The 13,973-nt window shown below is 43.0% G+C and overlaps 1 protein-coding gene across 1 annotated transcript in view; it reads left to right on the forward strand.

Annotated features, from left to right (window-relative positions):
• NPC1 (NPC intracellular cholesterol transporter 1) overlaps nucleotides 1–13,973 on the forward strand; it is a 318,816-nt gene that overhangs the window by 217,865 nt on the left and 86,978 nt on the right. The window contains exons 12-17 of the mRNA XM_085605758.1: nucleotides 2,777–2,966; nucleotides 8,758–8,940; nucleotides 9,922–10,036; nucleotides 10,526–10,653; nucleotides 10,750–10,890; nucleotides 13,251–13,340. Of these exons, the coding sequence (XP_085461884.1) occupies nucleotides 2,777–2,966; nucleotides 8,758–8,940; nucleotides 9,922–10,036; nucleotides 10,526–10,653; nucleotides 10,750–10,890; nucleotides 13,251–13,340 (847 nt within the window). The remainder of the gene's footprint in view (nucleotides 1–2,776; nucleotides 2,967–8,757; nucleotides 8,941–9,921; nucleotides 10,037–10,525; nucleotides 10,654–10,749; nucleotides 10,891–13,250; nucleotides 13,341–13,973) is intronic.

Consider the following 13,973-nt stretch of genomic DNA (forward strand, 5'->3'; position numbering starts at 1 on the left):
ACAAGACGGAGGTCCTCATCCTCGGCTCCAACCCTTCCGCCTGGGACGACTCCTGGTGGCCGACGGCACTGGGGGCAGCCCCGACACCCACCGACCACGCACGCAACCTGGGAATCATCCTCGACTCAACGCTCTCTATGACCAAGCAAATCAACGCAGTCTCCTCCTCCTGCTTCAACACCCTCCGCATGCTCCGCAAGATCTACAGGTAGATCCCGACAGACACAAGAAGAACAGGCCCTCGTCAGCAGCAGACTCGACTACGGAAACGCCCTCTACGCGGGAGCCCCGACCAAGCTCATCAAACGTCTGCATCGCATTCAAATCGCCTCTGCACGACTGATCCTTGACGTACCATTCCACAGCACTCCCCGCCTGAGAAACCTGCACTGGCTCCCCGTCAACAGGAGGATATCCTTCAAGCTCCTCATCCACGCACACAAGGCACTCCACAAGACCGGTCCAGCCTACCTCAACAGACGACTTTCCATCTACATCCCCAACCGCCAGCTCCGCTCCGCCGACCTCGCACTCGCCACCGTCCCTCGCATCCGGACAACAACCACCAGCGGAAGATCCTTCTCCTACCTTGACGCCGAGACCTGGAACACCCTCCCACTGAGCCTACAACAGACCCAAGACCTGCTGACCTTCAGGAGGCTACTCAAGACCTGGCTGTTTGACCAGTAGCGGCCCCCCGCCCCCACCTCCCAGCGCCTTGAGACCCTCGCGGGTATGTAGTTCGCTCTACAAATGATTGATTGATTGAGATCAGCCTCTATTGTTCCCACCCCCTTCAGACCCGCACAGGGGATTGTGCAGTGTGCACTTCTGGATTCTGTGGGTGGAATATTTTGCATTTTTTCAGCTTCCTGGAGGTGCTGCCAGGGGCGTGCGGCAGGCACCAGCCAGAGGTCCGCACATCTTGTTGTGATCACTGCTGCGGGGCCTACGCAGCCTCCTGGCCTCTACAAACTGCGAAGTGTCCCAAAGCGGAAAGCAGGCTGGAATTAAAATCATCTTGTTTTTATTGTACCCTGACCCAGAACCACTGCATCCGACCCCTACGGAGAGATGTGGTTTAGCGCTTCAGCCATATTCTGTTTACTTGTAATTACTATCCTTGCCCATCTTTGCTGTGCAGTCGGTCACATGTGGCTCTCGTCCGGTCCCATCTGTGCTCCTCACTTGGTTCTAGTCCGTTCTTTGTACCATTGGTTTCGTTGCGAGCTATCCTCACGTTCGTGTTTGATCATAAATGGATTGATTCTCTTTACGTATTCTTCTGGTGTAGCTCGTCCTTACCCCCTGCTTTTGCCTCACACTTGTGTCGCTGTCCAGTTTCACTTTTTCAGCTTTTTTTCTAGTCAGTTTATTGTGAGACGTAGTTTCCTTTTGCTTTTCCTCATGTTTGTCGCATCCTACCCGCGTTCTATGGTGTGGTTTCTAGTCCTATCCTTTCTGTGCTGCCCAATTGTCAGTTGTTGCTCTATTTAGCTTGTCTCATTCAGTAGATTTATTTATTTATTTTTATTTTACAAGTTTTATATAGCGCTAGCTTGACCCGTGGGTATCAGAGCGCTTTACATACACACAGGAGAAAAACAAGCATTGGCATAGCCAATAGGTCTCGCCTTTGGGACCTTATAAGTGTTTAGCCATGCAACACTTGATGTTGTTCCACCAAGGATATTGTGCTGGATAACTAAACACTTATACGGTCTCAAAGGCGAGACCTATTGGCTATGCCAATGCTTGTTTATTAGGAGGTGAAATGTGTTTCTGTTACGAGGAAAGGAATATATATAACTGTATGTAGGTCTGTAAATATGTAGACATTCCCAGAACACTTGAATTATAAGTATACTCTTGTCATAATAATTTATCTGGTTATTCATTAAATTCGCTGTCAGTCAAAAGTAAGTTAGATGTTATTGGACCCACCCACCCTGTATTAAAAGTATTTAGGCCGTTGTCACCGATAAATGAGGACCCTGCTCTGGAAAGAGTTCTCCTTTGGTTCACCAGTACACCTAATGTCTCCCAAGGTGTTGTGGTACCACTGCAGGTAGTTAGTAACCACGCCTCCTCATTACCGCTTTCCTTTTTCAGAAGCTGCTTCATATTACATTAGTACATAATTATGTGTGAATGTAGAGGTACTTATAGTGCAAACCTAGCTGAAAATCAAAGGAACGCTGATGTACATAGTGGATGTGAATATTAAGACAACCTGAAAGATTTTACACATAAATGGAGGGGATGCTTAGTTTCACAAGTTCCTCTTGGTGGATCACCTAGTGAAGTTGACCTGGTTGGGATGGGGATGTCAAAGCCGCTCTTCTGATTGGAGCGGCTTCTTTATGCCAGGGCTTAGTCTCACTCTTGGTTACCCGCACATTTTGGGCAACAGTGTCTCTGCCCCACCCAGTGAATGCAGGCGCCTGAGTAAGGAAGTGGGCATCTGGATATTGCAAAGGATAGGAAGGCTCCAGGAAGGCTGGCATTACTTCCTCACCATCTATGTACAGCCTACTCTATCAACAAATGTGTAGCACTTTCAGTCTCCATGAGCGTAGGCCAAGTTTGGCAAGTGCAAATTTTACAGTACAAAAGGGCTGAGGAAGCAAGGGAACTGTAATTAGATTGTTACCTGGTACAGGCTACTACAGTAATTGTTTTTGTCATAACTATGTACATAGTTGTAAAATGCTAGATTTGATTTTGAGTGCCCTTTTTCCCCACTTGTAAACATATTTTCTGCATTACTCCGCAGATTCATCAGTTTTTTGAAAAATTACAACAATAGCAATTTGAGCATTTCCTTCTCTTCTGAGAGGAGCATCGAAGATGAGATAAATCGTGAAAGCAACAGCGACCTGTTCACTGTTGGCATCAGTTATGCTGTCATGTTTCTGTATATATCGTTGGCTTTAGGAAACATTAGAAGCTGCGACAGGCTTCTGGTAAGTGTTTTTTTATAAAATTCTGTCCATCTTCTTCCTAAATATAGTTTTAACTGCTAGGTACAGAGGAACACAAAATGCATAAGTCACTTTGGTGCTTCAAAAGTTAGATGTGCTTTTTCAGAACACAAATCTTGATTCACCGAATCAGGATTTGCATATGTATAAAAGTGCTTCAGGAATGAATGGCACGGGTAACAGGAGTAACAGGGCGGTGACAGTGCAAATCCTTGTGCTAACCCATCAATTGGAACCTTGTTTCCATCCGATGTTTCTCTCTGGACCCTCACAAAACAACCATTGAAAAAGGTAGAATTAAATGGTATTCTGAGGTGGGAAACAGAAGGCACACCCCCGAATTTATGCATGCGCAAAGAAAGGGGGTTCTCTTCAGGGAATATACTTTCCTTGCACAGAAAGGGAAGAAGTCATTTCCCATTTTCCCTGTACTTTCTCATGTGGATTGGCTTCATGATGAAGAATCTGCAGGAGAGAGTGATGAAGTACTCAAGGTAACTTACACAATTCGTAGAAATCCATGAGTACTCCATGGGATTTTTGTAAATCACATAAAAACAAGAAATGTACTCCAAAAGTAGGAGGAGTCCTACAAGGAGACGATTTCTTGCTTTTTAGGTCGAGCCTGAGGCATGCTGTATTCAGGTTGGGACTTGAAGCTCCGCCCACTCTCCACCCATATTATTCATTGGATTGTGTCATTGTCCACTGTAAACTGTGGCTGTTCATTGGTCAAAAAGATTAGTAGCCCCTCCTTAGTACCGCCTTGTCTCATTTTGTAACCTCCCACAGCAACACCCCCTGTTACGTGTGTTGTTACTTGGTAGGCTTTAATTACAGCCTCCGAGCACTATTTTCTCAAATAGCTTTATCCTGCCTCCTGTTAGAGGCAGGACACACTCTCTCCTAATGCTTTTTTAAATATTTTTATAGGACGGGCACTGGCATTTGCTATGCTAGTCTTTCATTTGCGAGAGTTTAAGCTATTGGCATTGTAAATGATAATGCCTTTTATTTATCTGTTTTAAAATAAACTGAATTAATAAAAGGCATTGTCATTTACAATGCCAATAGCGCAAACTCTCTTGAATGCGAGACCTATTGCATTGCAATGCTTGTTACTATTTTGTAAACATTTTTGTGAATTATGCTCCCTAATGTAGTGGCTTGTTTGTACTATGGCGGTGGGTGAGAGTAATTTAGGGAAAACTCTTTTTTTCGTATTTCACAAAGGAAGGAATAGTTCATAGGTCTAGTTAAGCGTTCTTGTTCGTTTGAACTTCTTAACCTGCTCTTAATTGTTTGCCCCCACACTGGTCTTGCTCTCTCCGGATGTGGAAGGAATCTGTTTTGTAGAATTAAATTTCGCAAATGGGTTCTGGATATCTAAAATGACATGCCATGCGATGAAATATGAGTATATATCTCCTGCAAATTAGATTCATTATTTTCATATTGTGTGAGAAGAACTTTTATGTCTATCTCAATATAAAAAAAAAAATTTGTTCCATTTAAAAAAACAATTATCGTGGTTTGACGAATCTCATTATTCTTGCCCTAACCAGTACCAAATATAAATATATATGTCTTTATTCTTAATTGTAGCTTCAATTCGTTTCAGTTCTTCTACTCTCGCTTAAGGATGCATTCAAGGTTTTTTTCTTATGTTTTCATTGGTTTTCAAACCTGAGATATACAGTACACATTGCATTGCGAAAGTATTCTGCCAACTTCCGCTTTGATTAGACAATTTGTTAGTGTAATAATAAGAAAGAAAAAGTTTGTCGCCTGAGATAGCAAGACTTACAATGTAGTTACGAAAACAGGACCAGAACATGTTAGAGCACACAAGGAATAGTATGTCTGTTATCAACATGGGTAACTAGAACAATTCCCTTATGGCTAGAATATGGGGAGAGTCAGGACTTCTGCGATGACGTGATGAGTGTAGCCCGTATTCCCGGGGCAGCCGGTATTGGTCGTAAGGGATACTGTGTTATATCAGTTGGTATATGGATGTATTTATAGGGGGTCCAACTACACAGCCATGGGATCTGATTCGGGGCTTCATTTAATTATAGACTCAACTGTGCCCAAGAGTGTCTAGGAACTTACGGGGTTGGGGGTGGGGGACTGACGGGGTGGTGCCACCTGTCTTTCAAGGGAACATTAATTCATTGTTTCTGATATACGCTAGGGATATACACAATTCGTCCCATTCTCTGTCCATTGCGACCTTTTGAAGACCACAGCCCTCCTCCCTGTATGATGCATTGAGTGTTAACTGTGGTATATGATGTCTTTATAGCTGGTTCCCCAAAATATTTGAAAACCTTTTTCCAGTGGTATTCAGCTTTATGAACACTTGTAACACCTATGTGGGCATTGGCCATTCCACACTATTGATGGACTTATATAACGTTTAGTGGCTGAACATTTTAGGTGGGAGGGACTTAAACTTCTACTGTTCCCAAAGCTCTAAAAATATGGCTTTTTGCCTGTTTTTTTTTTTTTTAAACCAGCCATTTCCATACATGGTGGATGTCTCTTGAAAGTCACTGTGAGGTATAAGGTGAAGGAATATATTAGAGAAAACAAAATTGAGCAATACCATTTAGAAGGTACATTATGTGACGTTTAAGTTTTGCGCATCAGACTGTAAACAAATAAGCAGTTTCACTTGCTATTAAATATATTTGACTATACAACCTGAGTTAAGGGGTGACTGTAGGAAGCTGGCTCTTTATATAGTGTGCCAAAAAGAGGTATACATTGCAGAGTCCAGATATTCCATATAAGTGGACAGGGGCATGCTCTAGCAATCCCAAGGTGCTCTTTTAGGGAGTCATGTGATCCAGCAGAATTAGGCTTATCATGAGCGGCGTGTCAGACACCTGCTACACACATTCAATACATGATACACACAACTCAATAAGGAGAGCCACACCAATTAATAAAAATAACTTATTATATAACATTAGGCACCAAGATCATCAAAATCAGTTAAGTACGTTTCGAGTTATAAATATTTACAGTTCTTAAAAGTCAACACAGTGCAATTTCTATAGCGATAATGTTATTCATGGAGTAAAAACACATACTGCATACAGGTACTTTACTGCGACTTACAGGACCAGTGTTCCGGAATAAAGATGAATATGGAGCAGGGTCCAAGGCAGCATCAACAGGTCACCTCAGACAGCACTGGGGCGGCCAGGGGCAGAGGTGCTCTTCAGCATCGGGTGTCCCGTGTAAGTCTATGGGGATCGGTCCAATCGCAAAGAGGCTGCAAGAAGGTACTGGGAGACCAGTCGGGCTGAACCAGCAAGGCGGCTCAGGTCTCCCGATGCTCGGGGATTTAGGGAAACCTTTGGTCCTATTCTACTTGGGCCGGGGCGGCCGGGTGCAGAGGTGGTCTCGGGTGTCGGGTTTTCACAACCGAAGACATTCACAGTAGAGGGGTCCTGTTCAAAGAGGCTGCAGGCGGTGTTGGTCAGACCACTATTGGCAAATCCAAGGTGGGCTTCGCCTCTCGAAGGTCTGAAAACCAGTCTGGCACCGTTGACCCTCTTTGACTCGGTTTAGGGGGCACGGGTGTGGTGATGCTTTCCGGTTTCGGGTTTTGATGGTCTGTAGTCCTCGCAGTTCTTTTGAGGTGCTTGCAGGATGCCGGGGAGCAGCTTCGCTACTCACAGGAGTTCCTGGGTCTTGGGTGAAGGACTGGTAGTCCTCCCTGGGTTTTGGAGGCACAGCAGCTGCAGGAAGAGACGTCTTTGGCATAATTGTCGGGTACAGCAGACAGGCCGGCATGGCTGGCAACGAGTTAAGTTGCTCGTCCTCTTTTCCTGCTTTTGCGGCCCTTCAGTGTCCTTCTTTGAGGTCGGCAGGATCTGATTTTGTTGTGCTAGGGCTCCCCTAAATACTAGATTGAGTGGTGTTAGGGGAGTGTGGAGTAGTAGCCAATGGGCTTCTTACCCTTGAAGTCACCACGCCCCTTATATGACCACTTCCTGGGGGAAGTGGGCATAACCCTGTCCCAGAGTTTCTAATTCTGCCATCACCAAGATGGCTGACTTTTAGTTTTTCGTGTTCACATCAGGTAGCCCACCTTAGGGGTGGAACAACCCTGAGGGTGAACAGGACTCTCCAACTACTAATGTTCCTGCCTGTCCAGGCGTCAAATGGGTCCTGATCCAGGGGGGTTGTCATCCCTTCACCTCTGAGGGTAGCCAGATTTGAATACTAAAGGCGGCGGGCTCTTTGAAGGTCCCTGCCTTGGAATGCTGATTTACAGGCCATCCTACTGGAGGGGGTTGTAAAACACACTCTGCTTGAGGAGGCTTTGCTTCTGACTAGGGGGTCAGAAAATCGTCTGTGGTGGCAGGCTGGTCAGAACCAGTCAGCCAGCACACTACTATAATAGTAGTTGGTAGATTTTCAAGGGCTCACCTCTAAGGTGCCCTCTGGGTGCATGTATTAATAACTCCATCACTGGAGTCAGTGCGGGTTTATTAATGCAAGAAGTTTGATACCAAACATCTTTGGTTTTAGTGAGACCATCATGTAACGTTTTTATCAGTGTCCAGTACATGTACTTTAAAATTACTTCCCTGGTCACTTGTAATCTCTAAGAATGGGCTTAGACGTTACCGGGGCATCTGCTCCTGCAGATATGCAAACAGCAGATATGCAAACATACGTATAGTGCACCCTGCCTTAGGGCTGTAGAGCCTGCTGTAGGGTTGGCTTACTTATACTGCATGCAGTGTCTGTAGGCACTTCACACAGATGTGTGCCATGCCGCGTTTTCACTTTTGTCTGCACCAAGACACGCAGTCTGCAATGACAGTCTGCATGAGTTAGGTGAGGGGGCCCTTAGGGTGGCACAATACATGCTGCAGCCCTAAGGGTCCCTCTTTAATACCCATGCCCTGGGTTGCCATTTACCAGGGACTTACAGGGTGCCAAAGGTATTGACAATTGGGCGAACAATTATACAGTTTTAGGGAAAGAGATCTGGCACTGAGGTCCTGGATAGCAGGAATCCAGTGCACTTTCTGTCAAAATTGCATCAAATACCAGGCAAAACGTGTGGAGGACCATGTCGAAGAGGGGCACTTTCCTACAGGGAGTTAGTTTGCAGTTCACAAATTGTACCGATCCTTAGATTCCCTCTGAGTCCTTCAACTTTTTAACTGCTGAATGGGAATAGGCAACAAAGCCTCAATAGAACTAAAAACAAATGTGGTTATGTTGTGCTCATTAATTGCCCTCACTTTGTTGTCTTTGGAAATGGTGGCAAAATAGCACTCTTCCATGAGCTTTTGCACTTTAAAGCTATAAAGAGGCTTTCAGAGCTTCATTTGTGACTTGCCTCCTGTTTAAAATGGTTATATTCATGAACACAGCAGCAAATTATTTTTTTTCTGTCCTGACCCCCCCAGCCCCCCCCCCCAATCTAATCTCATTTACAAAGTATTTTCTCCAACCTGGTAACACATTTTGTTTTTACTTGGAAGTGCACCAGGTATGTGCTACCATTCAGAAGTGTAAATCAAGGCATAAACAGCCCTCCGTGAACCAAGATGTTGTCTTACTTTGAGAGTGACGGAGCAAGTGTTTTGAAAAAAATGGACCTGTGGAGCTCAGCTCATCCACTTTCCTTCAGTTGCTACTTTGAATAATCTTTTCTGCCCCGATTTGTGAATTCTCATAGCCAGACAGAACACATTGGTCTTTGATAGAGGAACTGTCTGTTTCTGTCTTTTGACAGGTGGATTCCAAGATCTCCCTGGGCATCGCTGGTATCGTGATTGTCTTAAGCTCTGTGGCCTGTTCATTGGGCATCTTCAGCTATGCTGGAATCCCACTATCTCTGATTGTTATTGAAGTGATACCTTTCTTGGTGCTGGCAGTTGGGGTAGACAACATCTTCATCATTGTGCAGACACTACAGGTAAGGTATAATTATTTCCCCTGTCATTGTTTGTATTTACCTGTAAAAGTGTGATTATGTGCTCCTGTACTTTAATACGCGGTGGAAGTATAGGATTTCATAGACATGTCATAGAATAATATGCATCTTCGATCTACTGCCAGGAGATTGGCTAATTGGAAAGTAGTGTTTTATTACGAAAGACATAGCATTACAAATAAAATTCTTTAAGCTAAGGGACGTCTTTCAAAAGTATATTTTAAATAACTTGGTTTGAGAAGGACTGGCTTTCTTTAAAGAAATGTACTATATTTCATTCCTCACTTTTTTATTTGTAACATTGCTCAAGCATACTGATTTTTACTCAAAAGGATCCCCCTACTGTAGCCTGCGTGCACACTTCGAAGGTGCATTGATGTCCTTCTCTGGTCACCTTTTGACTCTGGGTACTATGTTCACTGTTGTATACCGACACGTAGCCAAATCATAAACACAAGAACGAGGAGACCACTCTCCACTCGCTCCTCAGATCTGTATTTACACATCTATTCCAGTCTCTCCATTGACTTTTCTGTCCCCTAAGCATTTCCCGCAAGTTCTCACACGTTAACATAGGATCCTCTGCACCCTCCTGTATCCCTTGCTCATATGTCTGCTTGCTCCTCCCCACACCGTATTGTCCCTTCCTGCTTCTTTTTAACCCACCACCAATGTCAGTTACTCTCAATGCGTGTGCCCCTACTTTTTATATTTCATTATCATCTAATTTAGTAATGTTCGGTCTCTCTTTCAAAGCACTCTGCAACATTCCAGCCCACTGCCCCCATGAGTCCTCACAACCATCACTGAATCTCGCCAAATAGTGTTCCTTCAAGCTTTTAAGCCCTGAAAATAAAGGAGCACGTTCCAGCCGTTCTTGGTTATATGAAAAAACTGAAAAGGTTTATGGTCCTGTAGAAAAAGTAATTTGATTAATAACCGATTTCTTAACACTTTTTACAGAGAGATGAACGTCCACTTGGAGAAACCCTAGATCAGCAGATCGGCCGTGTTTTAGGAGAGGTTGCACCCAGCATTTTCTTATCCTCGTTCTCGGAGACCATTGCATTTTTCTTGGGTATTTATCACTAACTCTTCTCAAGCAACTTGTGGATACATATTTGTTACTCTTTTCAATGCCATCATGCTGAAGTAAATTGATTACAGTGCAGTGACATGTTCTCAATATGGAAGTAAGCATGTATAAATGAAACCTTGTAATGATGTACCACGTTGAGTGCAAAATAGTAGGAATTCTGATTCTCATTGTAACCTGTGACAAGTCATAGTTGAGTATTGATGGGTACTGTATCATGTTTCTCCTGGGCACTTGCTTAACCTGTGAGTAGGTATAATGTAGCTTACCAAGGGCTTGCAATTACCTGAAACATTGTTGACTCTTAATGATTTTTAAAGGCTCAGTGTCTGTAAGCCTTTTTGTGGTATCATCCGTATCCTTGGCTATATTTTCAGTTATTTAGCTAGTATCATTAAATTGTGGTGAGTTTGGTAACATAGAGTATTTATTGCAGTGGTCACAGTCTGCCTTCTTTTCCTCCCATTTCAGGGGCTTTATCGACTATGCCTGCTGTCCGCACGTTTTCACTCTTCGCCGGGATGGCTGTGTTCATTGATTTCCTTCTCCAGATAACCTGCTTTGTGAGCCTTTTGGGACTGGATATCAGGCGTCAGGAGGCGAGTCAAGCAAATTTTGAAGCTGACTGATGTTAACAAAGTGTTTCTTTTGAACCAAGTTTTCCAATACTCCACTTTTGTTGTGGTTTCTTGCAGAATAGTCGGCTAGATATTCTTTGTTGTGTCAAAGGATGTGACGAGTCCAGTGGTGGAGGAAGGTCGGAGAGCTGTCTGTTTGTGTTCTTCAAAAAACTTTATGCACCACTTCTGCTAAAGGATTGGATGCGGCCAATTGTGGTAAGTTGCCCAAAGGTTGATCTGTGTTTAAGCATGCTTAGGCGAGGAAACACAGCAGTAGATGTTTTTGAGAAGCAACCCGTGCCACTATGTTCATATGGCGGTCACACTTCATTGACATTTAAGTGCTTTGACACTGACTTTCCTATTACTGAGCTGAGTGGTATTCTAAATCATAGTCCCTCATAGTATGAAAAGCAATACCCTTTTTACAGGATGAATATCGGTTACTCCCCGGCAGCACACAGACATTTGCAGTAAGAGCATTACTTCACTGACGAAAACCTAAGATTCAACCGTAGCCTTAGTAGCACACATGTATTTACAATAAACCATTAGTCTCCTTTCCCAAGACCTACTAAAAACCATATATGGTACCTGTGTAACTCTCTGTATAGGGCCATTGTGCTTTTCTATGGCCTTTAACTCAAAGGCATTCTCTCTGTCAGAATGAGTCTTTTGCTGAGGACAATGGGCCTTTTTTTCTACAATCTCAGCAAAGACATGAAATCATCATTTTTTGGAGTGCGAAGAACCATTTTTGCAGAGCTAAGAGAGAGCAGGTGTTCAGGCTAATCTTGATTAATTGAATTCTCATCTGGAAGCATAGAACACCTGCGCATAGGCGTTCAACATAAAACTAGGAGTGCGTTAAATTTGTGTAATTTTCTTTTGCATCATTACATTTTTGTGGGAAATTGCACAAAATTATACGCAATTTCACAAAATGCAAATGTGGTGCTTAGTGCTATATCTTAGCACAAAAATCATCCTCCCTTCCACTTTGCAGTATGCATTTTGTGCTAAAAAAAAGCATCAAGAACACAAGTACTGTGAATGATAGCTGCTTTTACATTACTGTCATTTGCGTTGTTCCCTTGCTACAATTCAATTACAGAGTAAATTACACTAGGAGGCATAATGGCGTCATTTCAGGTAAAAAGTGTAATGAAAATGTTTGCTCTGCAAATGCATCAACTTTGTTATGCTTCAAGGAAACTTAAATGCTGTCTGGCACCCTTTTTATTGGATAGGTATATGCTCTCGTTTCATCTGGTATTTTCACTGCAGTTCTGGCTAACCTCATCATGTGTTTGTTAAATGAATTTCCTTTTACCATTGCCCAAGTGGTTGTGACAATTTTCAAGTCTTACTAGCTGGTGAAGTGGATCCGTAATTACTTTTGACACATAGTTACCTTGTAAACTGTTTTTTACATGGGGTTTGTTTTGCAAGTTTGCTTGAGACCAGAATTAAAGTTCGGCCAGACATAGGTGCTAGATTGCATGCTATGTGGGAACCTCTATCAGCCGACCCATTGATGCAAGGCTTTGGGTGGGATTGCAGAGGAAGCATGCTGATCAGAACGGGATCCGACAAGCATGATGTAGGTTATGCAACTATCTGCATATTAGCAAGTCAAAAGGAGAAACATCCTTTAGTCGGCTTCTTTAAGGACTTGTGTATGTATACTTTAAGGGATTAATCTAGAGATATTGGACCAGAGGGAATGAATTACAAATATCCCTTAGCCTACCGAAGACTGTAGGGCTTCATAAGTCTATATATTGTCCTATCTTTGTGTTGTATTTTCATTTAGTCCAATAAAATGTTTGAAATCTGGAGTGTTTGCTGTAACTGAAAATATCTCAATTGCCAAGAACGTTGAAACCACTGAACTCTAATCTCAGATATGAATGCAGTCACCAGCTGTTCAGGATGCTTCTGGAAAACAAACCGTTTAGATTTGTTTTCTTTTGAAACCTGGACTTATTAGAGGTCACGGCTAAAGCACATCAAACTCTTTTCTTTGCCAATCCATTGATCAACCAAATTTCCACTTTCTTATTCTTCAGTTGTTATTGTCCCATTCTCCGTTCTCTGAAGTAAGTTAAGGGTTACAAGTAGCAATTTACAAAAGCCCGTAAATAAATAAGTAAATAATTAAAAGCGGTTCTCATGGCAGGCTGTGGGATGAGTACGCTCTGTCTTGAGAATAACAAAGTAGTTTACAACCTCCCTCTTGCTGCTCGAGTACTTTCGAGTTACAGTTCAGTCACTGCACCAACCCCACATGCAGATTTTCCCTTGTGGCCAGCTGCATCCATTTCCACTGATTCTCTGGTGTCCATCAGATTATTCATGTACTTGTATCTTACGTTGTCTATTTCTTTTTTCAATTTGTTTGGGCCAATATCCTATAGGGGTTGGCCGAGCTGCAGTCCTACATTACCTAATTCAATTCAGGACTGGAAAATGAATGCAAATGTCACACCTGCTGCAGAGTGGGCAGATCATATGGGCTTATCCGGATTTCAGCACTTTTGGGCAAAATTAATTCTTCTGTTCTTTTCTTTTAGATCTCGGTGTTTGTTGGAATTTTGTCCTTCAGCATTGCTGTTGTTGGCAAAGTAGAGATAGGATTGGATCAGTCTCTTTCGATGCCTGATGTAAGTATTTCTTGGTGAAAGCTGGGTGTAGGAACTGTACATCCGGCTAAAGGTTTTGTTCCTACATTTACAACACCTGTAGTTGTGCATTAATGGAACCTATAAATGTTTTATTGTTTACATTATTTGTTCATTTGCATTGCACTTTTAAAGTGCGGCAGTCCAGACTGTTTGTTCTTTTATTTTATAGAGTGCAAACGTTTACCTTGAGGCCGGTTAGCACTTTGAGATATGCGCAATCTGAGGGTAGCAATCAAGGCTCAAAGTGGAAGTGGGAGGTATTCATCCTGCATCTCAAGCTGGAGTGATCCTCAGTCGCTGTCAGACTCCTGTAGTAATTGATTCTGGATTCTTGCATTCTGAAAAGAAAAAAGCCAACACCCTCCCCCCTCGACTTTTGATAACACAAATTACTTTTAGCAGGTGTTCCATGTGCATCAAGCCAGTTTGAAACATAGTGGTGCAGCAGCCTATTTTTTTAGGTTAAATGCATGTGGAGCTTACACCTTTAAGAGTGAACATATTGTATTCTATACTTAACTTTAAGGGACCGTGGGCCAGCCTCCTTGAAGCAATGGCTTCTTTTGCTCCTTATTCATCCACTGTTGTCTTGAGACATTGTTACTCAAATCA

This window comes from Triturus cristatus, chromosome 5_1 (genome assembly GCF_964204655.1).
Source record: "Triturus cristatus chromosome 5_1, aTriCri1.1, whole genome shotgun sequence".
In the NCBI taxonomy this organism is placed as follows: domain Eukaryota; kingdom Metazoa; phylum Chordata; class Amphibia; order Caudata; family Salamandridae; genus Triturus; species Triturus cristatus.